At 32.4% G+C, this 26,199-nt stretch overlaps 2 protein-coding genes and 1 pseudogene across 3 annotated transcripts; 1 reads left to right on the forward strand and 2 right to left on the reverse strand.

The window, feature by feature from the left end:
- Window positions 1-867: 867 nt before the first annotated feature.
- Window positions 868-10,237, reverse strand: LOC145603937 (uncharacterized). Its single transcript, XM_081659904.1, has 11 exons — window positions 9,886-10,237; window positions 9,435-9,484; window positions 8,007-8,025; window positions 7,214-7,340; window positions 6,475-6,536; window positions 6,089-6,301; window positions 4,352-4,473; window positions 2,870-3,008; window positions 1,977-2,105; window positions 1,718-1,819; window positions 868-1,250 (listed from the first exon to the last, which is right to left on the reverse strand). The coding sequence occupies exons 1-10, from the start codon at window positions 10,231-10,233 to the stop codon at window positions 1,793-1,795; spliced, it is 1,236 nt and encodes a 411-aa protein (XP_081516030.1). The 5' UTR covers window positions 10,234-10,237; the 3' UTR covers window positions 868-1,250; window positions 1,718-1,792.
- An 814-nt stretch (window positions 10,238-11,051) lies between these two features.
- Window positions 11,052-22,213, reverse strand: LOC145603630 (hypothetical protein At1g04090-like; annotated as a pseudogene). Its single transcript, XR_014104883.1, has 4 exons — window positions 21,654-22,213; window positions 18,071-18,600; window positions 16,350-17,087; window positions 11,052-11,601 (listed from the first exon to the last, which is right to left on the reverse strand). The product of XR_014104883.1 is annotated as a hypothetical protein At1g04090-like (transcript).
- LOC145606160 (uncharacterized) lies at window positions 11,671-16,203 on the forward strand. The gene is made up of 2 exons (XM_081662213.1): window positions 11,671-13,043; window positions 13,294-16,203. The coding sequence occupies exon 2, from the start codon at window positions 13,459-13,461 to the stop codon at window positions 16,084-16,086; it is 2,628 nt and encodes an 875-aa protein (XP_081518339.1). The 5' UTR covers window positions 11,671-13,043; window positions 13,294-13,458; the 3' UTR covers window positions 16,087-16,203.
- Window positions 22,214-26,199: the final 3,986 nt, after the last annotated feature.

Below are 26,199 nucleotides of genomic sequence, written 5' to 3' on the forward strand. Positions count from 1 at the left end.
AATTTAAGAGCAAGTAATAGAATATAAGAATTTTAAAAGTAAAATTTGATTGTGTTTGAAACTATAATTATGGGCACCATTTGGATCTTGCTGATTTTGGGCTTTTCAAGCCTAATAAACAACCAAACCAAACCAAACAAAGACCAAGGATCAATATAGAAGACGTTGGCCACAAATCCACAATCAGCCGATGAGCATGAGAAACCAAAGTATGCAGAACTTTACAAATATGACAAGCAGGGAAAGATAATAGGGATGATCTCAATATCCTTCAGCAACCAGAAATACGAGATGTCATATGAACTCCGTCGACGAATCAATGAATTTGAAACTGTGTCGTCTGTGTAAAATCTTGAGCTTGATTACCTCTATGGAGCCATTCACCAGAGAGACTGAAAGATTGACTCTGGAGTACTTACAACCTGCCTGAAAAGAGCCTGATTACGAGAGCCAAATTACCCATAATAAAGAAAGAAAGGTGATCAAGTTGTTCCAGTTCTTCAATATAGTAAAAGCACCAATTAGATCAAAGAACCACTCATGAAAGGGCTTATCGTCCAAAATATTCCCACGGAAGCCTAACAGACCACAAACCAGAAGACGAGTGAAAGGACATTCGCGAATTGCAAATGTTAGTTCTTCCAAAACCTGATCATGTCAATAATGTTCATATCTCAATAATTACAAAGATATCCACCTCTAGACTCTAGCTAATAATTATTAAGGGTTAAGCACTTAAAGTTTCCTTTACAAATAAGGATATATTGAGTATAAGCCATTTGCATTAGCTTAGTCCAAAAAATAAGGCAAAATTTTAATAGGATAGAACATCAAACGAAAAATCTATAAGATTCAAGATGATTGCGGGTAAAACACTTTCTATTAATTGGTTACTTTCACAATTTTGTAATACATTCTCTTTCAAAGTACAACATTTCTAACATACAAACATACATGAGTTACAGATAAAATTTACAAAATCTAGACTTTAACTCTTACATAAAGCGAGTCAACTTGAAAATGCTTGTATATCCAAAAATTCGCTTAAGTAGATCAATTTTTCATCAAGAAACATCCTCAAGGGACCCTGCAAGAAAGCATGCATGGGAAAGGCTGCCATTAGAGATATCTACATAACGATGAAGATCGATGATGATTGATATTGCCTCTCATGGGTGAGAAAGATGGGTGTGGTGTACACCCTAATACTCATCTGCTATGTTGTATCCTGGAGTAGTATTTTTTAGAAGCTGAAAACGAAAAGAATACATATCCTTAGTTTCTTAGATGGTGCATAATTTCATAATTCTCTTAAAACTTTTCCTTGATACAGTTTGATGCAATGTGTTTGAAATTTGATCATATCAGTACCATTTCTTATTTCATGCTAGATTGCTAACTGGTTTCTCAGAAAACTTGTGAAAGTAACTACTGATTCATAGAAAATTCCTGAGATATCTTTCTCATGCTATAATTAAAGGCAGAACAACAAAAGACAAAACTTTCAAGCTAGAGAATGACATCTATGTGCCCAAAACAAATTGGTTAGCTTTTAATAAATTTCTCAATTTGCCTTTAACATCTTGGTCTGCTGAATCTACTAGAAAGATCATAGTTCATATTTCACAAGAATCCCCTGTACCTCTGAAGTCTATATGAATTACATTCCTACTTCAGGCAAGCGAAACTTATCAATTTGCTTAGATATAGAACGTACCTCTTATGAGTCCATCCCTTCAAATGGAGTCTTGCAATAAATCAGACTTATCCTTCCAGACCAAGTTTGCTAACTCTATGTTTGTACAAGTTCTCCCGTCACCTACTCTCAGCAAATTAATAAAAGAATGCACAGCTATCATTAGTATTAACAACAAAAACATGCAGCAGTAGCAAACACAACACTAAAAATTCCAGGAATTCTGATCCTTTACAAGAATCACATTGATAATTTGGAACGGTATAAGATTTTGATTTACCAGTTCTTTAGGTTCTAAACCAGGAAACCGCCCAATGTCGTGTCCTTGTATCTGTTGGAATTCATTGTGCAAGCCAATTGCATAATCCTCTGCTGCATGTGTTCCATCACTTTGAAAATAGTCTGCAATCTGTAAATTCAAAATTAAACCCAGGTGTAAGTCTGCATGTGTTATATATATCTCATAGACCCCAGCAAATTCATTGATTGATGTTCACATGCATTTAAACTTGAACAGGATTGACATATAAGTTGCACTCCCTCCATCCCAAATGAAACATCGCAGGAAGGTTTGCACAAAGTTTAGGTGATAAGATGTTTGCTTATCTATTTCTCCCTCTGTTTTTTTAAGTGACCCAAGATCACGCAGAGTTTTAAAAAAATATATATAGGGCGTCGGGCAGCTTTTTTATTTAGAGATTTAAAATTTAGGATGTGAGATGTGAGAACTAATAAAGAATGTAGGAGTTGGGACAATGATGAGAGATAATTTTAATTATAGTAGTGTGACCGAAAGAGAAATGAATAAAATTAAAAATAATAGAATAGAATATTTCCAAAAAAAGAAAAGTACGTCACTTAAAAAAGACAGAGGAAGTATTTTTTGATAGAAAAGTAGATACGATGAGAGACAGTGGACGAATTTTTTACTTAATGAGATAGAGTGTGGGACCATAATTTTTAATAGGGTAAGAGAGGTAATATAATATTAGTGGGTCCATTGAAGTGTGACAATGTAATTAAAATGGATGAAAATGGCAAGTGTGAGAATCATATAGGGGCGGGGTGAGTAGTTGATACTCCGTAGCTTACATGCCACCAAACTTAGTACTGATGTTAGACAAAATATCAAATGTCAAGTGAGAATGATTTAAATGATGATTTTATGCTTACATGACTAGCCATTGACATGCCACTGAGAGCAGCGTCTTCTAGACTTGATCCCAGCAGCCAATCACCACAAATTCCAACTCTTCCTTGAGGATCAAAGATGCATGGAGTGCCAGGAGTATTGGTTGGAAGAGCTGCACCCCTGCAGATAACAAAAATTCAATCAAGCTCCAAATTCCTAGTAAAGAAAGTGAAAAACTACAGTTTGAAAATGAAGCATGACCACTGAGCAATAACTTGAAATAAACATTATCATATTTTTGTGACAGATAATTGCATTGATCACATTAACTTCCTCACACCTCAATGATAAATCTCTTGCTAAATTAGGCAATTCTTTGCATGCTTACTCTTAGAGGATATCAGGCAACTATCATCTTTGCATATCCATCCATAAAACAACACAAGGTTTGTTTCACTCCAAATGAATTGAGTTTCTCCATAGCAAGTATAAATTGTGATCAATTTCAAAACACCAGAGGGGGGGGGGGGGGGGAGGAGGATTATAAGTAAGCAAGATGAGGGAAAAACATATAATGACAAGTAGGCCGGAAAGATTAAGATGCGCTACAACATCATACATGTCAATGTAAGCAATCCTAGTACCACAATAACAGAGAGGCCTTTTCCAATTGACTCTCAGCCTAATACAAAATACAACACAATTGTCTCCTACTTACACAACAAAAACTAACAACTGGCAATTGAGTCATTTGCAACTAATTCGTAATAATTCAAATGTCAGAATATCTATGATTTCATTGAAATTAGACCATGCCATACCATTTTATAGAAGCAAAGTTTACGATTATATTTTTTGTGGGATGGCACTTTGTTGACTGGACTTGGAAAATGGAGAATAACAATTTCTTTGCAGTAAGTACAACATATCTTTGCAACAATCTGTTGACATAATAAGAAACATTGAAAACAAGTAATTCACATCCCCTTTTCATCTGAAGCAAAAAAAAGGTTTTATTATCAACTTTGCTATATTTTATATTTTCTTTCCATTTTATGCTCTATTCATCTACTCCTCACCACCCTCAGAATACAAATGATTTGTGTCAATTATATCAGGTAATTCAGTTCAATCAAATGGATAAGAAAACAAAATAAATTCAGACAGTAATATGCAACAATTTACTATTTACGTTCTCCCATTCGATCACCATTGTTGATTTATAAGTTAGGCAAAATATAATCATGTGGGATCTTGTAAGAATCGTCCTGATTTAAATTTTCACAATAACAAATTATTATATCAATTTATCTATAATTAGAGATGCAAAGGGTTGAAATCATGCATTGGCAAGTGTGAAAGTCAAAAAGTTGCAACTAAAAGAGAACAAAGGAAGTACGCTAGTTTCTAATATATTCGGCTAAAAACCTCTGTGAAGGCTCTCATACAGCATTTGCAGCTGTCAGAAAACATGCATGAATGAGGAATTTTCTGTATTCTCTATTAGCTCCTTACTTCCTTACCATAGTTGCACCTTGGTATAACTAGGTTTCTTCAGTGATCCTTTTGGGAGCCCTAATGCAATCTCAACGCCCTCCAGCATCTGTGTTGTTACCTTCTCTGCGGTGACACTTGGAATGTTTTCCTATATTAGGCAAATTATTATTCAGCAATATAGACACAAAATGTGTGAAAAATGTGAGATGCAATATGCGTGAGGAGCTAAGACACAAGGTGCAGTGAGTGATCAACTCTATGCAGGCCATATAGTGAATGAAATTGAGGCATCAAGAGCACTTAGTCCAACTAATGTCCATTTCAGATTTTTGCATAACAATGTCACAACTCACAAGTCCTATTCTTTTTTTTTTTTGTTTTGTTTGATATGGACAATGGTGCTCTGAAGATCCAACAATTTTATAGCATACATTTATAATTCGTTGATTTAAGTAAGATATACTCATATTAGTGACCATAACATAACTAGGAGCTTAGTACACTAACAACAATATTGGCATTCATTTTGATATCATATTTAAGACCCATCACAAAATGTCACTATTCTTACCAAAGTAACATTATACTATCTGACTTCCCAACACTCTTGTTGACAAAACTAAAAGTAAAGATTACAAAATCAAGCACTGATAAGACTAAAGTGAAGAATAATTTAATATGCTAGAAACCTTGTCCCTGCATTGAACATACCTATGACTTGATAACATACAAAAAGTAGGGCGCATCTAGACTCTAAAGAGAAATTTGATTAAGCCTTTTCAAATACAGCTGAAAATTATCTCACTAGGAACATTTCCAATTATACCAATTCTTTCAACTGGGCCAGAGCGATACTTTGAGAAGTTAGATTAAGTGAACAATTCATACGCACTAGCATCATCCCCATGGCTTGGTACCTTATCTACAAACTAAGAAATCATAGGACCAGACAAAATTCTCAAGACTAGGGTCAAATAATGTAGCTAAAAGTTGACAATGATGGAAGTTGATGTTTTCTCACCCCTTGGCTTAGGATCAGTTAGTTCTAGAATACAAAGGGGGCAGGCAAGGGATTTAACTCAGCGAGTCAGCGACAGGGCATTCCCTTGACAGCTTAAGGTTATTAACAATCAAAAATAAATTAGATTGAATAGATTAGAGTATTGAATATATGTATACAGCAAGGTAACTGATCAGGCTACAGAAAAAGATAACAGATATTGGAATAATAGAAATATAGTAGTTCTAATCTTAACCATCAAAGTTTTGATCAGCAACTGAGTGTTCAAAACACTAACTTTACTTAATATAAGGAAAAAAAGGAAGGGAAAAAAAAACTGCAGAAACATGAAAATATTTTCTGGAGGAGAGGGGTGCTTTAGGTTCTGTTTGCTAAATTTATTTTGTCTGAACTTATCTGACATAGTGACATTATATGAACTAATATTGTCTGTTGTGTGCAAAATTGTCAACAATTATTATGTCTGAAAAAAAAATGGTCTAAACTTAACTGAACTTACTAAACTTATTTGAACTTATTTTAATCTGAAATAAGACAAAAAAATGTTAAAATAAGTTGAACCAAACAGATCCTTAATAACAAGTTGTCATATAAACTCATGTGTGTCTTTAGTTTGCTAATTTTTCAGAGCCTACACGAGAAACAGTTTCAAAGTTCTTACTATAAACTTTGAGCAGAGTCATAGATTTCCAAGAAAGTCAATATTGTACTAACATGTTCCGCAATTCAATGCATAACATACCTGTGGAACCTTGTTCTGTTTTCCAAAAGCTGCTGTACTGAAGAAAGTCCAGCAATGAGGACCAATTTGGGTAGATGACAATTTTGCAGAGTTGTTGGCCATCCATGATAAAGCATCAATTCCATTTACAAATGCTCCTTCAAAGGTAGAAGTCAAAGGAAGAGGGTCATCAAATGCTGCAAGCAGGGCCCAAATAGAGCTCAAATCTAATCTCTGCAAAAATATGTACTGCATTATCAAATACAGGAAGTTGCTAGTCTACAGTACAAGATTGAACTCATAATGTGGGTCCCAGAATAATGCAACATTTTTCAGGCAAACAATAAAAAATGAGCACCAACTGAAAAAAGTAAGCCTACCAAAAAAAAAGAGGAAATTCATCACACCTTCATTTGTTTAGCAATAAGTGGCAAGCCTGAATGGGCAAGTAAGCGATTTGCACATTTTCCTGATGACAAAGTAGAATATTGAAAAGATTCATTGCCAGCATATACCAAGAGCTAGTGAAGCCTAAAAAGAGCCATAAGAAAAATATCTCAAAGTTGTAATTTCAACCATTCCATCTACTAAACAATCTGAAGCCAAAGTTAATAAGCGTCAGGATAAAATATTAAATTGTTATTAATAGAAAATGTCCAATAATAGAAGGAAAAATCACAATCATCTATTAATAGAATTCTGGAAAAGACCTCCTTTAAAATAAGAATTCTGGAAACAGCCATAGCCAAAATACTTTGATATTGGTCACCACAGGTCACAGGTTTGCAGTACAAAATCAATATGACTTCAAGAAACTACAGGCATATCAAGCAAAATGAACATAGACTTAACACGCCAATTCAGAATTAAGTGAACAATTTTTTCTACAGTTTATGGTAAGCAATTGACAACAAAAATAAAAATAATTCAAGAAAGGACAGTATCTTTCATATTAACACCTCTTCCGCCTAAATCAGAAGTCAAGATTGCCATTTATCTACTCATGGACCTTTTTGTTCAGAATGTCAAGTGAACCTCAGATGGATGTTTTCTTTAAAAGTTACTTGGATATGATTATAATTCGATATAGTGCTGAAGGAAAGTAAAAAATAAATAAACAAAAGAAACAAAGGCTGCAAAAGTCACCGTTGTGTGCAATAACAATAGCATCGAATTTTCCACGTGGCTTTCCATTCTCACTCAAATGCCACATCCCATTAAATGGCTCTAGTGTACTGATCCAACATGGCCTAACAACTTCAACCATTTTTGCCTGCACAAGTTCAAGAATTAGTTGAATTAATTGAATAAGTAGAATGACTGAGTGAAGACATAAAATGAACACAAAAGACCAATTTAAATCTGACAACAACATACACTACCATCTTTTGCAAACTATTTCATGCCAACCTAATGGAAAAGGAGAGAAGAAAGATAAGTATAAGGACAGGTGTTAACAGCGCCATAGAGCAACAGAGAAGATCATTGTAAAATTTAATAGTAAACTTCATTTTATCCTTCCGGGTGCCTTACTGTATATGGGTATGATCAATTTGATGAACTTGAGATGTGCATAGTATGAGAAAGATTGATTATGACTAAAATCATATAATTCTGTTTTTGTTGATGATGCATTAGTTTGTTGAAACTAGTGAAAAGACTCCAATCAACAATATAATTTCCAACATGTTCTTGTCTTGCATTACACCTAAAACATTTAAACACAAGGTTGGCTTATATTTTGTAAGAACATTGCATAACCACGACGGAATTGTGAAAAGGATCATTACACATGGGAAGTGGTTCGCAATCAACATTATCACTCTTTCAAAGAATACTTTCAAATGCAGCACATAATATGTGAGCATAAATGCATAATGAGTGGTAACTTGAACTTGATCATCAAATGATTAGAGCTAAAGATATTCTTTATAATTACCTGAAAGGTTTCCATCAATAATTATTTTAAATTATTGAAGCCCTTCCAAAGATTAATCCAAGTATGTTCTTTCTCTTTCAAAATGAAGGGCTCTCATCTAATCCATTGCCATCCCAACAGTTGCAAAATGAATAATGAATCAATTATAGCCTATACAGAGAAAAGTAAAAGAGCAGTATAGAGTTGATTATAACAGTAAGAAATTGGGGGTCAATTTTTTGTAGTGTCACGATAAAGAAGGTATATAATTTTACCAAAGGAAGTAGCAGTAAAACAGGGACAAAAACTGAATGAAAGTACTAATAAAGAAAGAAAGAAGTAAAAATGGTGGGGTGGTTGACAATGGAAGCTCAAGGTGGGTTGAATGATTGTACTCCTTCCATCCATAAATAATCTTTCTATATTCCTTTTTAAGATGTCCACAAAAAATATTCATGTTACTTAACATGAAAATTTATACACACAAACCATGTGATGTGCATCCCTCCACTAACTTTCTTTCCATCACAATTTCACCTAAGTGTACTAATCCCTTAATATGTGAGTCCAAAACTAACAGAAATATTAATATATTATTTGTAAATGGAGGGAGTAGTTTTTTTCTCTTTCAATATGATGAGGCTAGTTATAGGATTTGTCAATGAAACATTTGTCTTAATACAATCTGACACCACATTAGATAGCATAACACTACCTAGATATATTAGTAAAAATACTTATATCCAATAAAATAAAATGATAGTTATGACCAAATCAAGTTAGATAGTCAATTCATTAATACTTGACCTACATCAATTAGTATAAATTATGAAAATGAGAGGAGTTATATATTTAAAGCTGTAAGCACCCTCTTGTATGCACCTAATGGTGGTATCTATATATTTTCCATCTCCTAAATACACATATTTGTTATCCTTAAATCAATTTTGACTCTTATCAAGATTCAAGACACATAGTTTCAGTGGATGTAGTGGAAGATAGTGGAGTGTTTTCTCTTACTATAATGAAGTAGTTAAGATGGAAAAAATAAATAATAATAATAATAAATCATTTTAAAAAAATAAATAAATTGATTAATTAATTAGGACGTAAGATGGTAAGACCTCAACTTTCTATAAATGAGAAATGACGTATTAAAATAATAGTATAACCTTTCTTTACTACAAGTGTAAAAACTAATTTGAGATGTTATAGAAAGTGTAAAAAATCTGGGATGAAGGGAGTTGCATATACTTTGTATGTACAAATAGATGTTATAATGTATTTGTCATTTCCTACATACACATACTCCAAGTCTTTGGTTAGTAGTTCTACCGACTTCTACAAATAATTCGAAATGTAAGAGTTCAATGATGACACAAACAGTCAACAAGGGTATTCAGGTGTAATCTTTGATCTCAGACTAGGTGTTTCCAAGCCTACCATCACTTAGATTCAACAATTCTTGTTCCCATCCTCCCTCCCAAACCATGCATTCCCTATGACAGAAAAACTATCATTCTATCAGGAACTCAAAACTTCAATGGACAATCATAAAAAAAAACACTAAATTGTTGATGTAACACAAGGAATAATAGATTTATACATTTTTTAGCAAGATATCAGCAATATTGTGTCAATTCGTGTTCATTTTCATTTTCCTAATAAGCCCAAAATGAAAATTTATCTGTATGTATGAAACTTTCCTCAAATTATCAAAACAAAAATACAATCAATCTTATTTTAAACCAAACTTAATTCAAAAAACATAGTCAATTATAATCAATACCCAGAAACATTCCCCATTTTATCAAAACAAAAATACAATCAATTTTATATTTCAGACCAAAAGTAATTCAAATTAAAACTTTATAAGTTAGAAAAACAGAAATCAACCAACCGTGTCGAACACAGTAGAACGAATCCCTCTCTTCTCCAAATGAAGAGCGCACATAAGACCCGCCATTCCTCCACCAATTATCCCAACTTCTGGGTCATCTGAAATCGGAGCTGTAAAAACCACTTGTTCCTGAATGAATGTTTTCTTAATAACTGACCTTCTTGAGCTTCCATAAGACCTTTTTCTAGGGTTTTTGCGAATGGGTTTGTTCTGGGATTGAATAATTTTGGGGTTAATTTGTGAATTATGGGATTGGGGGAATTTGGGATTGAAAATTAGGGTTAGGGTTTTAGGGGTTTTGAGAGGTTGGTAAATGAAAGGAGAAAGAAATTGAGTGGATGTGCTCATTGTTTTTTACTACTGCTACTCTTATCTGAATTTGGTACTTAACTGTATTTATAGTGGCGCCAAATTTAGTTTTGACCGTTACTCGTTAAGTGAACTATAATATTTAAAGTAGTAATCGTTTAGATTAATCCTTCTAAAATAGAAAAAATACTTTAATCCATCTATTAGGTGGTAATTACATTTTCCGAATTGTACTAATGTGTGAATAAATGAAATAATAAAGCATAAATTGGTGTATTAACATTTGATTTTGTTATTAATTTTACTTCTAATATCTTCTAAGCAACTCTAATGTAACTGATAATGACTTTATTAATTATTGTTATCTTGATGAACGCAACTCATCAACATAATATTATTAGTCTAAAATACAAAATTTCATTGTCAATTATTCCCACTTGATGAGTCTTGAAGTGGAATCTAATTTCTAAAACCTCATCCAAGACTACTTGTAGCCTTTGCCCACATAATATTGCAAAAGCCTTTCTTCAGACTCCTTCGAAGATTCCCAATAAACTGACCCTAAATGAATACAAGTAACGACTTGCGAGCCCTCAAAAAAAAAAAATGAATACAAGTTGTAAATCAAGAAACATATATAATCATGAGTGAATCAACCTCAACTTTTAACTCCATACGTGCACCCCTTTACCCGTATGTGCAAGTGTTATTTTCATTGGTGCTAAGGAGGGACTAATAGGCTAGGCCTTGAATGATACCATACAAGCCAAGGGTATAAACCAAGTGTAACATTGCTAGTCCCAAAATATTGATGTCCTTGATGATGGGCATATTATAGATCTTTATAATGAAATTCTTCCCTTTTATTCTTTGTAAAATATGGTTTGCTACATATCCTAGAATTTGAGAAACTATAATTACACAGCAGAATTCTGAAACCAACTTCAATGCATTTTTTTTTAAAGTGAACATTATTTGAAATCTTCATACATGAACTTCACTTTAAATGAAATCAATCAAAGATCACTCTATTAACAAGTTCAAGAATCAAGATCTATAAAATAAAACAAGCAAATAACCCTTAAACTGTCTCTTCTCCATCCCAATTCCTCTTCATCTTAGGACCAGTAGGCCCTTGTTCCCCCAACAATTCAGCAGGCAAGCTCTTAATAAAATTCAGAAATTTATCCTTGAGCTTCCCAGGCAACAATTTCGCGACCTTATTAATCTCATCATTTATATTATAAGTAATCATAGGACCCCATTTCCTAGCATAGTTCAACCATGGAGGCTCGGTAATTGTCCCTAGATAATCCGCGGAAATGATCTTGTAATTAGCCCCGGTATCAAACACATTGTTGCTCTTATCAGTATCATTCCTTATTCCGACAAATTTATCAGTCCCTTCTCCATTGCCATCTTCAGGCCCGTAGATGAGGGTGTGCAAAGTGTGCTACTGCTCAGGGCCCCAAAAAATTAGAGGGCCCAATAACGTTGTAAGCTGGTTTTGATGGCCTAGAAATCAGTTTTTCAACTCTCTCACTTCCTAAAGTCACGCTCATTAAAACTCTACAAATTCTCAAATCTCAATTGCACAGTCATTATTTAATTTCTATATTTCATCTTCTTCCTTTAGTTTCTCATTAAATTTTATTTCTTTTCCAAAATATCAATTAAATTCTATACTTCCCCACTTTTCCATACAAGACTGTCATCAATTATATTTAGAAATTCCTAAAAAAAATCAAACTACTCTTATAATTGGTTTCATCTATACTACTCTGCAAATTGCAATTTGAAGTGAATTACGAGTAGTGGAGTGCCTTAAGTATGTTTTTTTTTTTTTTTCCTTTTCTTTTTTGGCAAAGTTGATTAATTTATTTTCTTCAGTATTTTCTAATCAAGCAACCACGATTCACGCATTCAACATTTCAACTTTCCCAATTCCCATTCAATCAATTCAACCTTCCATATTAATTTCTCCATGTTTCCAATTTCCTCCATAATTACATCAATCAACTTCTATGGAAAATTGTATTGCATATTTTCCCATTCAAGGAATTTCAACGGAAAAAAAAATAAACTCATTCAAGAAAACAATTTCAATATTCCGAATTTCTTGTATTCAAACGGTAATTATTTTCCCCTATATATGGGTTATCTTCCATTCAATCATCTTCATCCATCTAATCCCAATTGATACAATTATACTTTATACAAAATCAAAAACGAATTGAAGGGTTGAAGCAATTTTTTTTTTGCTTTTGAGGGGAATGAATTGAAGCAATTGAAGTCATCGATTTTTTGGCAAAGTTGATATTTCGGCCCTGCTAACTGCTGTGAATGAATCGTGTGTTGTGGTAAATTTCTGATTTTTGTTTTTAATTAATTCTGGGTTTGATAATTTCAATTGAAGCAATTTTTAGTTCAATTTTTTTTTTTTATATTTCGGCCCTGCTGACTGCTGTGAATGAATTGTGTTGTGGTAAATTTCTGATTTTTGTTTTTAATTAATTCTGGGTTTGATAATTTCAATTGAAGCAATTTTTAGTTCAATTTTTTTTTTTTATATTTCGGCCCTGCTGACTGCTGTGAATGAATTGTGTTGTGGTAAATTTCTGATTTTTGTTTTTAATTAATTCTGGGTTTGATAATTTCAATTCTCAATTGAAGCAATTTTTAGTTCATTTTTTTTTTTTTGATATTTCGGCACCTTCAGTTTCAATCATGGACTGCAGTCTGCAGAAGCCCACAAATCAGATCAACAGACCACAATTTGGAATTTGCTCATTACTTTGATTCAAGGCTCAAACATATTAACTGAGCGGCTGAAAATTTAAGCACACAAGGTTAACTTTAGGCTTTAGCAATCGATAGTATGGTTTATTTTACAGATTTTGCCTCTCCAACTGACTGCTGTGAATCAGTTAATGAATTGTGTGCTGTGAATGAATTGTGTGCCGTGAATCGGTGAATGAATGAATCTTCATTGTTATTTTTGATTTATTTGTTTTTAATGTCAATTGAAGCAATTTTTAATTTTTGATTTTGTTTATACTCTTCTGTATCTAACGCAATTTTATTTTTTGATTTTTGAAGGTCCAAATTGGTCGTATTCTTTTGAACAAAGATTGAGAATCAAAGTTATCGAGTAATTCGCCAATTTGTCCAATTGAATGAAATAAAGCTTCTGCTTTCCAGGTTTTTTCAATCCATATATATGATACTGTAATTTTTGTTTTTTTTTTTTGCGATTTTGAGATTATGCCTCCTAGAAAGTATGAATCTGGGTCTCAAAAGCGTAACAAAAAGAGAAAATTGGAAGTGTTAATTAATTCTCAAAAAGGTTCTCTTGATAAATTCGTTATAATAGAACCTCAAGTTCCTCTTGTTGAGCCCGTTGATGATGTCCCTATTGAGAATAATAATGTTGATGTTGATGATATTAATAATGTTAATGTTGATGATATTAGTAATGTTAATGTTGATCTTGTTATTGATATGCCTATTGCGGAGAATGTTGATGATGTGGATTATATTTTGGATGATGTGCCTAGTGTTAATTGCAATGTTGACGATGTGCCTATTGAGAATGATAATAATGCTGAAAATATTGATGATATGCCTTCTGATAATGATAATGTTGATCACCGTGAAACTAGTTATGTGCCTAATATATATGATCCTAGAGTTTGGGATGGTCTTGATTCTAAAATGATTGATTTATTAGTGAAAAATGGTCCTAAAAGAGATAATTCTATTGTGAAAGGTCCTAAAGATAAATCTTCAAGACGATTTACGGCTAACTTGTATACTAGAGTTTTATCAAACGGTGAGAAATGTGATAGGGATTGGCTTGTTTATTCCAAAGAGCTTGATAGAGTTTATTGTTTTTGCTGTAAAATATTTAAAATAGGGATGGGAAGAGGACAATTGACAAATGAAGGATTTTCAGATTGGGGGCATGTAGGCTTTAGACTTAAAGAGCATGAGACAAGCATAGATCATGTTAAGAATATGACTACTTGGTATGAGTTGCGTCTTAGGTTTCAAAAGAATCAAACTATTGATAAGACGGCTCAAATGCTAATTGAAAAAGAAAAAGACCATTGGAAGAAAGTAATGCAAAGAATTATTTCAATTGTCAAATTTCTTGCCAAACATAATCTAGCCTTTCGTGGTTCAAATGGGAAACTATACCAAAAAAGTAATGGTAATTTTTTGGGCTTGATTGAAATGTTGGCGGAGTTTGACCCAATCATTCAAGAACATGTCAACCGTATTACTAATAATGATAGTCACTTTCATTATTTAGGTCATACAATTCAAAACGAGTTAATACTTTTGCTTGGTTCTGCAATAAAAAATGAAATCATTAGAAAGATAAAGCAAGCAAAATATTTCTCGGTAATTCTTGATTGTACTCCCGATGTTAGCCATCAAGAGCAAATGTCATTGATATTAAGATATGTGAATGTCTCTACTTGTAATGTTTGCATTGAGGAATCTTTCTTAGGATTTTTGAATGTAAATGATACAACTGGCCAAGGGCTTTTTGATGTTTTACAAAATGAATTGAAAAATCTTGATCTTGATATAATGGATGTGCGAGGACAAGGCTATGATAATGGATCTAATATGAAAGGAAAACATCAAGGAGTTCAAAAGAAATTTTTGGATTTAAATTCTAATGCTTTTTATACTCCTTGTGGTTGTCATAGTTTAAACTTGACATTATGTGATATGGCTAACACATGTAGTAAAGCTAGAGACTTTTTTGGAGTCATCCAACGTATATATACAATTTTTACAGCTTCTACTAAGAGATGGCAAATCTTGAAAGACAATGTAAAAGGACTAACTGTTAAGTCTTTGTCATCTACTCGTTGGGAAAGTCGTGTTGAAAGTGTTAAGGCTATTAGATTTCAAATGTCAGATATACGAGAAGCTTTACTTCAAGTAGCCGATAGCAATGATAAGGATTACAATATAAAGAGTGAAGCTAAATCCTTAGCAAATAATGAGCTTGGTGATTTTGAGTTTTTAATTGCAATAGTAATTTGGTATGAAATACTATTTGCAATTAATTTAGTAAGCAAGCTATTACAATCAAAGGATATGCTTATTGATGTGGCTATAAAAAAAATAAGAGGGTTGATTTCTTTTTTTAAGGGGTATAGAGAAACTGGTTTTTATGATGCTTTGAGTAAGGCTAAGGAAATTGCTATTGAAATGGATATTGATCCTATATTTCCCCAAAAGCGTGAAATTAAAAGAAAAAAACATTTTGATGAGAATCCAAGCACTTCATCAAATGCTCCTCTATCTCCAGAAGAATCATTTAGAGTTGATTACTTTCTTTATATTGTTGACCAAGCTATTAGTTCTCTTTATAAAAGATTTGAGCAATTTGAGGAATATGAAAATATTTTTGGTTTCTTATTCACTCCTCAAAGGATGAAGTCATTGGATGATTTAAGTTTGAAATCCTCTTGTTTGAAATTTGAAAATGCACTTATGTCTAATGAAAAATCAGATATCGATGGGAATGAATTATTTGTGGAGTTGAAGTTGCTTAAAGAAATTTTGCACAATGACATAAAAGGACCTTTTGATATCTTGATATTTTTGAATGATGTGGGTTGTTTTCCTAATGCTACTATTGCATATAGAATTTTGTTGACTATTCCTGTGACAGTTGCAACTGCAGAAAGGAGTTTTTCAAAATTAAAGCTATTGAAGTCATATCTTCGTTCTACGATGCTACAAGAAAGACTTAATGGATTGGCGATGATAGCAATTGAGAATGATATTCTAGAGAAAGTGGAATATGAAGACTTGATTGATGATTTTGCCTCAAAGAGCGTTAGAAGAATGTCACTTTTCAAATAAATAGAAGATAATATTATTAATATAGCTTAAGTTGATATGAGCCTTGAGTTGTATTTAGTTACTATTATCAACATGAATAAAATATCCGAATTTAATTTTGCGTAATTGAATATGTCATTGTTATACGAAAGCATTTTTATTTTGCAATGTATATATAGGAAAATTGTGCATTATCAAAATTATAGATTAAAAAAATGTATAATTTTAACATTATTAAGGGCCCCTTTTTCGATTTGGAACAGGGCCCCCAAAATCAATGCTACGGCCCTGGCCATCTTGCAGGACATCCCCTGCCTTCCGGTAATTAGCATGACCGTGCAATGAAGCATACCCTTGGATTCTGTTGCCTTCGCCGAATTCAAGGTCAGGAGGGTACACCCATTCACCCCCAGCATGTTGTGAAAAAAACACCTTCATTAACAACCCATTAAAATTACTAATTCTTAATGTTATATGTTCCCAATCTCCTACATGCTCCCCTATTTCCCCTAAGGGTATGGTAAAAAACCCGACTTTAGCTCTAGACGGGCCATTAAATGGGTAAAACAGCCATATTGCTAAGTCAGTGTATGTTCCTGCAAGCATAGGCTTAATGTGGTAATACGCGCAGGCTGATCCCATGTCACCTTTCTTGACTCTTTCCCTTTCGTTTTTATCTCTAGGAAGATCTATCCAGTATTCTCCATCATTGGTGCCGCCTTGGGGGAGGTTAGACCCTGAGGGATCAATAGGGACAGGGTTTGACTCGTCGCCTTTCTTGTACAATAAGGCTCCATTTTGGAAGAACCAATCAACTGAATGACTGATGAAGGGAGATATTCTTCTTTTGGGTGAATGTATACCTTAGGAGAGTAGGTTTTGATGAGTGCTTCAAGTTGTTGTAAATTGGGCATGTAAGTGTTGTTTTTTAGGGCATATTTTAAGCAGACTAACAGAGGAGTTTCCACTGTTGTTCCTCCACCACTTTTAGCCAAAAATGTTCCTGCACTCACTGCTGATGCCTGGTTATGTTTCAATCAAAATGTTAGCATTATAATTCAAGCTAGTTTATGACAATCTAGACAAAATTTGCAACTTAATTAAAAGGATTAGTGCTGTAAACTTTCATAAGTGTCGAGGATTTTTACCATACAACCGGTTTTTATTGTAACAATCAAGGTTTTTTTTTTGGTTCAAGCGTATACAATGTACAAGCACGTGATCAAATAAATAATGTCGAGTGCAATAATGTGCATGTATAAGGTGCAACTGATTGTACATAGAACATTATACAACTATCTAAGTAATTAGATTTAAAATGATTTAATTTAAAACTAAAAGATTTTGGCTAGTATTGTAGTGATAAGAATGCTAATTAATCATCTGCTAATAATCAAAATATTTTGTTTCGCTAGCTAAAACATTATTCACCTCATATATAAAGCAAAATTTTTTGTCCTACTTTTATGTACTACCATTTATATACAAAAATAACATTTAAATTATTTTAACTAGATGATGGGATCTTAATAAAAAGATTAACACAAATGTGAAACCAAAAAGAATAGTGGATTTGGACTCTCTACATACATGTGACTACATGAGCACAAATTATCACCTATAAATTGATGGTTATTGACTTTGTGTTTAACATTTAGTTTGAATTAACATATCAAATAGAAGAATAACTTTTGTATACATTCGGTGTACAGTAATTTACTGTACATCGGGGATCACTTTTTATCAAATTTAGGGTCATTTTTACAATTTTTTGGGTAACTTTTATCAATAAAGTATAAATACTTTGTAACATTTATTTATGTAAGGGTAACATTTATCCATATTAGGGTAACTTTTGCTTATTTTAGGGGTAACTGTATAACGGATGTACAATATTTATTGTACATCCGATTTATTTAAAAGTTTGTGCAAATAGAATATAGTTAAACTATAAGAATAGAAATAAGTTAAAAGGTGTACACTACTAGTAATTACAAGTACGTACCTGTTTTCCTTTCCTTACGGGTCTGGACTCGAAAATGTTAAACTCGTCGGAATCAACACCACCTGTCTTGCCCCATACCCAATCGTCGGGTTCACACAACGTAGTAAAATCAGATCGAACACATCGAACCTTCTCTAGGGGCGGCTTCTCGGGCGTGGAGGTAACAACAAGACCCACAGCTTGGTACCCATCTTTTGGTATAGGAGCCCAAATGTAACCAGGAGTGTCCTCTTTAACATCTTGAGATTTGCTACTCCAAACAAGGGCATAGTCAACGGGCCACTTTAAGGTTGGATTAGCAGGATTACTAGTATCTTTGCCTACTAGTACACGCCCATATAAGGGTCTATTGTTAGGTTGGGCGTAGTACCCTAACAAATAAAACCCTTCTGGTAGCCCAATTGGCTCGAAAAATGTAGCCCCTCCATCGTCTGGTCCTCCGTTATATGTTGCCCATACTTTGGTGAAATTTGTGACCTCGGCTACTACTAGTCCTCCAAAATCGATTGTGCCCGTTGCAAATCCACCACCTATTTACCAAAGAAAAGTATATCAAAAAGCGTTCCTAAGAAAGTATATGTGTCACGTGACACCCTTCTCATGTCACAACTCAAGGTTTGAACCCAAGACCAACAACAAATTAGTTATTATACTTACCGTCTTTTTATTTTATTTTATTATTTTCCTTTGTAATTATGTTTTATATTCAATTATAATATACTAAATACTTAGTATGAAATTTCAATTGAAAGTGCTAATTTGTATACTTTAATTATTGTTGTTTGGTTTTTTTTTAATAGGTTTGAACTCAAGACCAACAACAAATTAGTTATTATTCTTACCACCTTTTTCTTTTTCTTTTTCTTTTTTGTTCTTTGTAATTATGTTTTATATTCAGTTATAATATACTAAATACTTATTATGAAATTTCAATTGAAAGTGCTAATTTATTTACTTTAATTATTGTTGTTTGCTTTTTTAATTATATAGCTTACATTTTATAGCTCAAATAATATATTATGACATTCAAACTACAATGCAGAGAATATGATTAATTTATGTATCATGTGCATATTTCTTACATTAGACTATATAATAAAATCAAATTAAACCATTGCATCCTATTAGAACCCAAAATGAAAATAATTAATATAATCATTATAAAATTGAGCATACAAAATTTCTCACAAAATGCATAAAAAAACAAAATATATATTGTGTTTTGATTCAACTTTTAAAATATAGATAAAAATTAAAATAATTAAATTGATTAAACAAGATGAGAGAAAGGGAGGTAAAGGAAATTTACCATTTGGCCATGAAGGTAATGGAGATGGGAAATTGAAGGATGATGAATCAATTCGGAAGTTTCTCCTTGAAACAACATTAAGCTTGTGATGATAAAAATCACCAAAACTTGAATTATTTGAGGAGTTTCTTGAAACAACATCAATGTTTGGAGGATTTTTGGATTCTTTGTAACAAAAACAATTGCCTAAGATTAATGCTATTATCAATGATAATAGCAACAAAATTTGAGAGTTTATGACACCCATTTAATTAATATTAATTAGAAAAATTAATATTAATTTAATATCTCATATTTAGGGAACAAAAGTAGTCCCCCTTTGGGAGACTTCTACCCTACCTATAGAAATAAGCTAATCATGGACATGATTATCCCCTTTAATAAAGAAAAATGGGAATAATAATGTTGATTAAGAATTTTTCCACCTTGTTTGTTTGGCTTTGTCCTAGATTAGCTCATCTACCTAAATAACGGCTTTTCCTTATTTTTGTTGTGTTTGGCACTTTATTTTGTTGAAAGCTATTATTGCCTAATAGCACCCGTGACCCTAGATATTTGGCACCACCGTCCAACACTATGTCTCCCACGGGAGCCTAATTATAAGCTCGGCTAGCTACGCGAGTACGCGAAGATGAGGGATGATACACAGATCTTTGAGGGTGTAGTTTTATGTGTGGTGTGTTTGAAGCTTAGTGAATGGTATTTGGGTTATATATATAATGTAGGCAATTATTGTTTGATATCAATTATTGATAAATATGATCAATCCTATAAGGTAATTCATGATTTTTTATATAATGCTCATGCAAATGTTTGATATGATTCATTGTTTTTTATATGCCCAATTTTATTCTTCCTTTTCTAGCTTGATTTGATTCCTTTCTTATGGTTGTAGATAGGATAGACAGTTGGTACCTATTTATTATCTTTGTACTCCTTCCTTTTCTTTTTAAGTGTCCTATTTTAACTTTAATTTTTGGCATTGTTCACTTACATAATTCATTTTGACCAATATTAGTGACTTATACATAAGAAAATAATAGTCATTTGGTATATGTTGGAATCATTTCACTGTATAGTTTTTGAATTTTAATTTTTTACAATTTATACTTATTGATAATTAAAGATGTTATAGAGTATTAGCAAAGTTGACATACATGCACGGTTAAATTGAAGCAATTAAATAATATAGAGAGTATTAGTGTATTACAGATTATTTTTATCATACATACTATAAATGTGGATAGATATGTTTAAAGTGGTGTTATATTCACCAGAGTTTAAGGTTGTTCATTGGGCTGAATCAAAGCAAATTGCAAACATAGAACTTTAAATTGGGCCCAAAGAAGCCTGATCTTATACTAAACCGTAAACAAACGGTAAAATTGATCCAAAATGTAGAACAGACTAGTTTGGAGTTTTTGGACCAATTTTAGTACTGTTAACATTTTCCTTTATGAATAGTATACTAGTTTAGTTCCTTTGCGATGCACGTTTTAAACAAATATACTATGATATTTATTTTGTTTATAATGGGAGAAAGAAAGTTTTGTACTTCGTTAATCTTTGTGAGTATAGTTTTGTTGTAGAGGGTTTGCAACCTAGTGATGGCCTGATGGGTATATATTTAGGGTTAAAAAAAATAAAATTCATGAGATAATTTACTCATTAAGCAGACTTTTTACCGTGTGTTAAATCTTCCTTGACAAGGACATTAGGTCAAACTCAATCAAAACTCGACTTAAGTTTACACAAAGTAACTTAGAAAAATCCGTACACCCAGCACATGACACAAAGGTTGAGCTTAATTTTTTTTTTTTTTTTGACAAGAGAGCTTAATTTAATTTAGTTGAGTTGAATGCATCAATTTATAGAGAAGAATTTAGGAGCTTAGAAATAATCAATAGATTAATTTTGTTCAAATATATGCTAGCTACCTAGCTTAGGTATGTGGTCCTCTTACTCCTATCTTATTTAAAATAGGCAACAATAATATACTTCATAATATAATACAATACAAAGTACTCCGTATAAAATAGTTAAGCTCTCTAATATGAACTAATACAATAATGAGTTGCTCCAAATTTTAATGGTGTAGTAGGAAGAATGAAATTACATAAATCTAAAGTCTCGATTATATTATGTGAAGAAAAGTTAAATAATATACCATCGTTTATTACCACCTACTAAATAAGTCGTTAATTTGTGTATAGATCACGTGATAGCGAAAAACAAATTAAAGAAGAGAGAAATAGCTAGCTGTTTTTGAGTTACCTGAAGGCCACTCCGGTAAGGGAGAAGGCAAACTGAAAGCCGTATCAATTGCCAAAGCTTCACTCTCCTTTGCATCGGCGGCATTGACGTCGGCATCATCTTTAGGATGATCAGAATCTCTAGTAATGCAATTGCCCATGATATTATCTACTCTTATGAACAATGCTAAGTAATAACCTCACTTATATAAAGAATGAAGCAAACTAAGCTAAACAATAAAGCTAAGGCAATGACATATATTCATCATGTTACATTTAATAATTACGTTAACAACTATATATATATAATTCAAATAATTGATGAGAAAGTTCACACTCAAAAATGGCAAACAATATGAAAATGTGACGTGCAAGGTAATAATAAAACACGCAATAATAATAACTAACTAACTAATTTGGAAATAAATTAAGCTTGAATTGTGATACAAAAAATGGAGGAAAGATGATCAAAGAAGCTAAGTTAATGGTGAAAGCTTTACTTGTCTTGTATGAATCTCCAAGACAATAGGATAAAGCATGACTTTTGGACTTATAATATAGTATAAATATATATATAATGAGTGGATTATAATTCTTTCTAAATGATAAAGCAATAAAATGTTATCTACAATTTAACAACTTTTTTCATTTATTTCAATGTTCATTGCATAATTGTATTGAGACCTTGAATTTTTTGAGATTTTTTGCCTCCATAATAAATGGCAAATGCCAAATAATTCTAACCTATCACCACCAACTTAAATAGTATGGGACCAATAGAATTGGACTATGTAAACTATGTTTATTTAGTTGGTTGGAATGAACTTGTTTTTCCACTTGAAAATGCTTTACCTAAATTCATTTCTCTATTTGTAAATCGAATTATACGAAGTATATCCTCTTTTTAGTTTGTCTAAAATTAATACGATTAGTCGATCACATTATCCAAACTCCCATGATTAAGGATTGCTTATAACTTACTTGTCTTCTTTATCTTAATCCTCTCGCCACCCGCTATTAATAATAATATGAAATTATGGAAATATATCTAAACGTGTATTAGTGTATGTTAAATGTTATTTAAAAATTCAATAACTTATTAAGAAATCTATAGTTATATTACTCGTATTTTTTAAAATTCAAACAAACATAGTACGTACAAGGTTATAGTGAAGGAGTTTGTGACCTCCAAAAGTCCAAAACTTTAATGTCGCAGTTCTAAACATTGTATATTTTTATGGCCGAATGATAATTATTCATTTATTTTTGTGGATATTTTTGTAGGATACAACTCTCATATCATTTTAAAAGTATGGTTAATTGTTATTCTCGATTTTAATTACTTGGACACCAATCAAATTGAAATATAATTTGGCTTGGACTTAATTAATTTTAGAAAATGATTAATATACGAAGCTAGAGCTGTATGATCTTGACTTGCTCAAAAAAGCTAAACTTCCTCTGGTAAAAATGCCTCCAATAATTGGGGTTACGTAGAATAAATAAGAACCAAAGACGTCCTACTCATAATTTAACAATTGATGTGAATGTAGAAAATGGCCAATGCTAGACTCTTTTGCTTGGACAAGTCCAGCAGAAATTAGGGGCCCAATAAAATAGTTCGGAACAAATATCAGAAATTGCGATGTTTTTGTAACTTTGTAACGAACCTTCATTTGTTACTTTGCTAAATAATGTTGGGACTTGGGAGAACCAAGAAATTAGGACTCCGTTCCCTTTGTTCAATGCTACATGCTTCAACAAAGAATTAATAGTTAGGTTTTTTTTATTGGAAAAGTACACTAAGTTTTTTATGTTGAGCTTAGAAATACCTTTAGGAGTACCCCAACTTTTATATATGGCTAGCCAAAAGGGGTTACTTTGTTAGAGCTATAGGGGTTACTCATTCAGTATTACAAGGGCTACTCGATTAGTGTTACAGGGTTTACTTTGTTCTATTACAAGCGGCTGCATAGTGTGGAAAGCTGCATACAAAACGCGCAAGTTGGAGTAAATATCAAGTCTTTTGTTTGGGAAAAATATAAAAGAGGGTGATTCACAAACCAAACCTATAGTATTAATCTATTCCTTTTTGGCAAAATTGGCCGCAACACCCTGAAGTATGGCTTAGGTGCACTGAGCGCCCTAAACTTTGAGTAGTAGCCCAAACACCACCAACTATGGTGTTAGGTGCAACGCGTGCATAAATGAAAATTTCCGGCTACTTTTTTCACCGAGAGGAAGTGAATCTTCACTCTCTAGAACAATTATGTAGTCTTCGGCTGTGAGCAGGGTCCCATTGAGACCTTTTACAAGGTTGCCCAAATGACAACCAGACCCCTGGAGTGGGGCATGGTTGCCATGGGCTCTCTCCTAGCTGGGTCAGTTGTTGTCTCAGCTCGTGCAAAGCAGTAAATATATGTCGGGCACTCTATGCCTTCCCGGTTTGCTTTCTGGGTGACTCTAACCCAGAGACTTTTTACCTTGGCTCTCCATCTAATTAGCACACATGGTTTCACCTCCTTCGATGAAATAAGTGGCCGGAAATTTTAAATTAAAGCACGCGTCACTCCTCACACCATAATTGGTGGTGTTTTGGCTACTACGCATAGTTTAGGGTGCTCAATGCACCTAAGCCATACTTTAGAGTGTTGCGGCCAATTTTGCTTCATTTTTTTACCGTATGTGCTTTTTTATGCACACATTTGATTTATATCAATTATGCATTGTGTAAAAAATTATTAAAATTTGATGTTTTCTCGATTTTTATTACTTAGCAACTTTTCAATGATGTTTACTACTCACATATTTCACGTTAGATTGTATTTTGTGATTTATACTTAGTGAAATAGTCAAATAGGATGTTGTTAGATTCGTTTCAGTGTCTATTTTATTAAAATATAATTTTATAGTTTTTATAAATGTATAATTAAATATACGAATTATTAAAGTTATGCATTGTAAACATGAAAATCATATACTACATGTTGCACTCCTTATGAGAGTATATTTGAGAGTAGAAGACAAACAAAGAACTTGAAACACGATGTAAGTGCACGAATCATCACAATCTTCATCGTTTTTTATATTATTTCTCTTTCAAGGTACAGTTGTCAAAATACACAGTTTCTACTAAAGAATCCTCTTGATGATGCTCATGTTGCACTCCTTATGGTGGCTCATATTGATGTTTTGGTGTACCAAGGGTAGTTCAATGGATGAATCTTGTTGATGATCCTAAAGTAATTCCCCAGGTGCAATTTCAACTGATAAATGAGCCTAAAGTAAAAACCTAGTAGAAGTTTCAATTGATAAATGATGTGAAGTAATCCCCCGGCGCAATTTCAACTAACAAAACAATCCTGAAGTAAACCCTCAAGGACACAATTTCAACTGATAAACGATTTAGTTGTTGATGGTGGTGTGGTGGTGAATGGCCTACGCTTTTTGCAATAGAATTAGGGTATGTCCTCATTGACTGAACTGAGTTGAACTGAATTGAACTTATTAGAGCTGAACTGAACTAAACTGAAATGCATTTTTTATAAGAGAAGGAAATTAAGAGCTTAACTGAGGTGAACTGCACTTATTAGAACTGAACTGAATTGAACTAAAAATAATCTTATGAGAACAAGCCCTTAGACTCTCGATATAAAAAATAATTATGCATCCATGAATATGGAGTGTTTTCATTTCTTGCATAGTCAAATCATATTGAGACAAATAGCCTTGTAATTCAAGAATAGTAGGTTATACGAAATATAATTTAAAACGTTTAGAAACTGTGATAGATTATTATTTGTTCCAAAACCCTATTGGACCATAGTCCTACAAAACCCCGGATATTCGTACCCATCAATCCTGTCTTCCCTATGGAACACGATCCGGTACATATCATTCAAAACAATTTGCATGCGCAATTTTGCACAATTTGAAATTTCCCGGGTACTTTTATTAATACAAGCGCGAATTCAAAACAATTTACATCTAGTATAGGTGAAAAAAAAATGACTAAATATATCCATATATCTAGAAAATACAAAACTACTCGAGTTAATTTTTTTATATTACTGATTTTAGAGCATATATATATATATATATATATATATATATATATATATATATGGGGAGGGATCCAGTAAGAACCCCACTTTATATAAGAACCCTTTCTTATGTAAGAACCTTAATTATGTTCTAAACTTTTTCCTATGTTCTAAAGTTTTTTCAACTTATGTTTTAAAGTTTTTCCTATATTCGAAAAATTTTCTTACTTATGTTCCAAAATTTTTCCAATGTTCTAAATTGTTTTTTAGATTATGTTTTAAATTTGTTCCTATGTTCTAAATTATTTTTTTCAGCTTATGTTCTAAATTATTTTTTCAGCTTATGTTCTATAGTTTTTCCTATATTCTAAATTTTTTCTACTTATGTTCCAAATTATTTTTAATGTTCTAAATTGTTTTTAGATTATGTTCTAAATTTGTTCCTATGTTCTAAATTATTTTTTCAGCTTATGTTCTAAATATTTTCTATGTTCTAAATTATTTTTTTCAGATTATGTTATTAAT

The sequence above is a fragment of the Chenopodium album genome, chromosome 22, assembly GCF_948465745.1.
Source record: "Chenopodium album chromosome 22, dcCheAlbu1.1, whole genome shotgun sequence".
Taxonomy (NCBI): Eukaryota; Viridiplantae; Streptophyta; class Magnoliopsida; order Caryophyllales; family Amaranthaceae; genus Chenopodium; species Chenopodium album.

Coding starts and splice junctions, on each gene's coding strand:
- LOC145603937 (XM_081659904.1), bottom strand. CDS start 10,233: ATGAGCACATCCACTCAATTTCTTTCTCCTTTCATTTACCAACCTCTC. Junction 9,485..9,885: donor GTTCTACTGTGTTCGACACG/GTTGGTTGATTT, acceptor TTTCTGTCATAG/GGAATGCATGGTTTGGGAGG. Junction 6,302..6,474: donor TTATTGCTAAACAAATGAAG/GTGTGATGAATT, acceptor ATATTTTTGCAG/AGATTAGATTTGAGCTCTAT.
- LOC145606160 (XM_081662213.1), top strand. CDS start 13,459: ATGCCTCCTAGAAAGTATGAATCTGGGTCTCAAAAGCGTAACAAAAAG.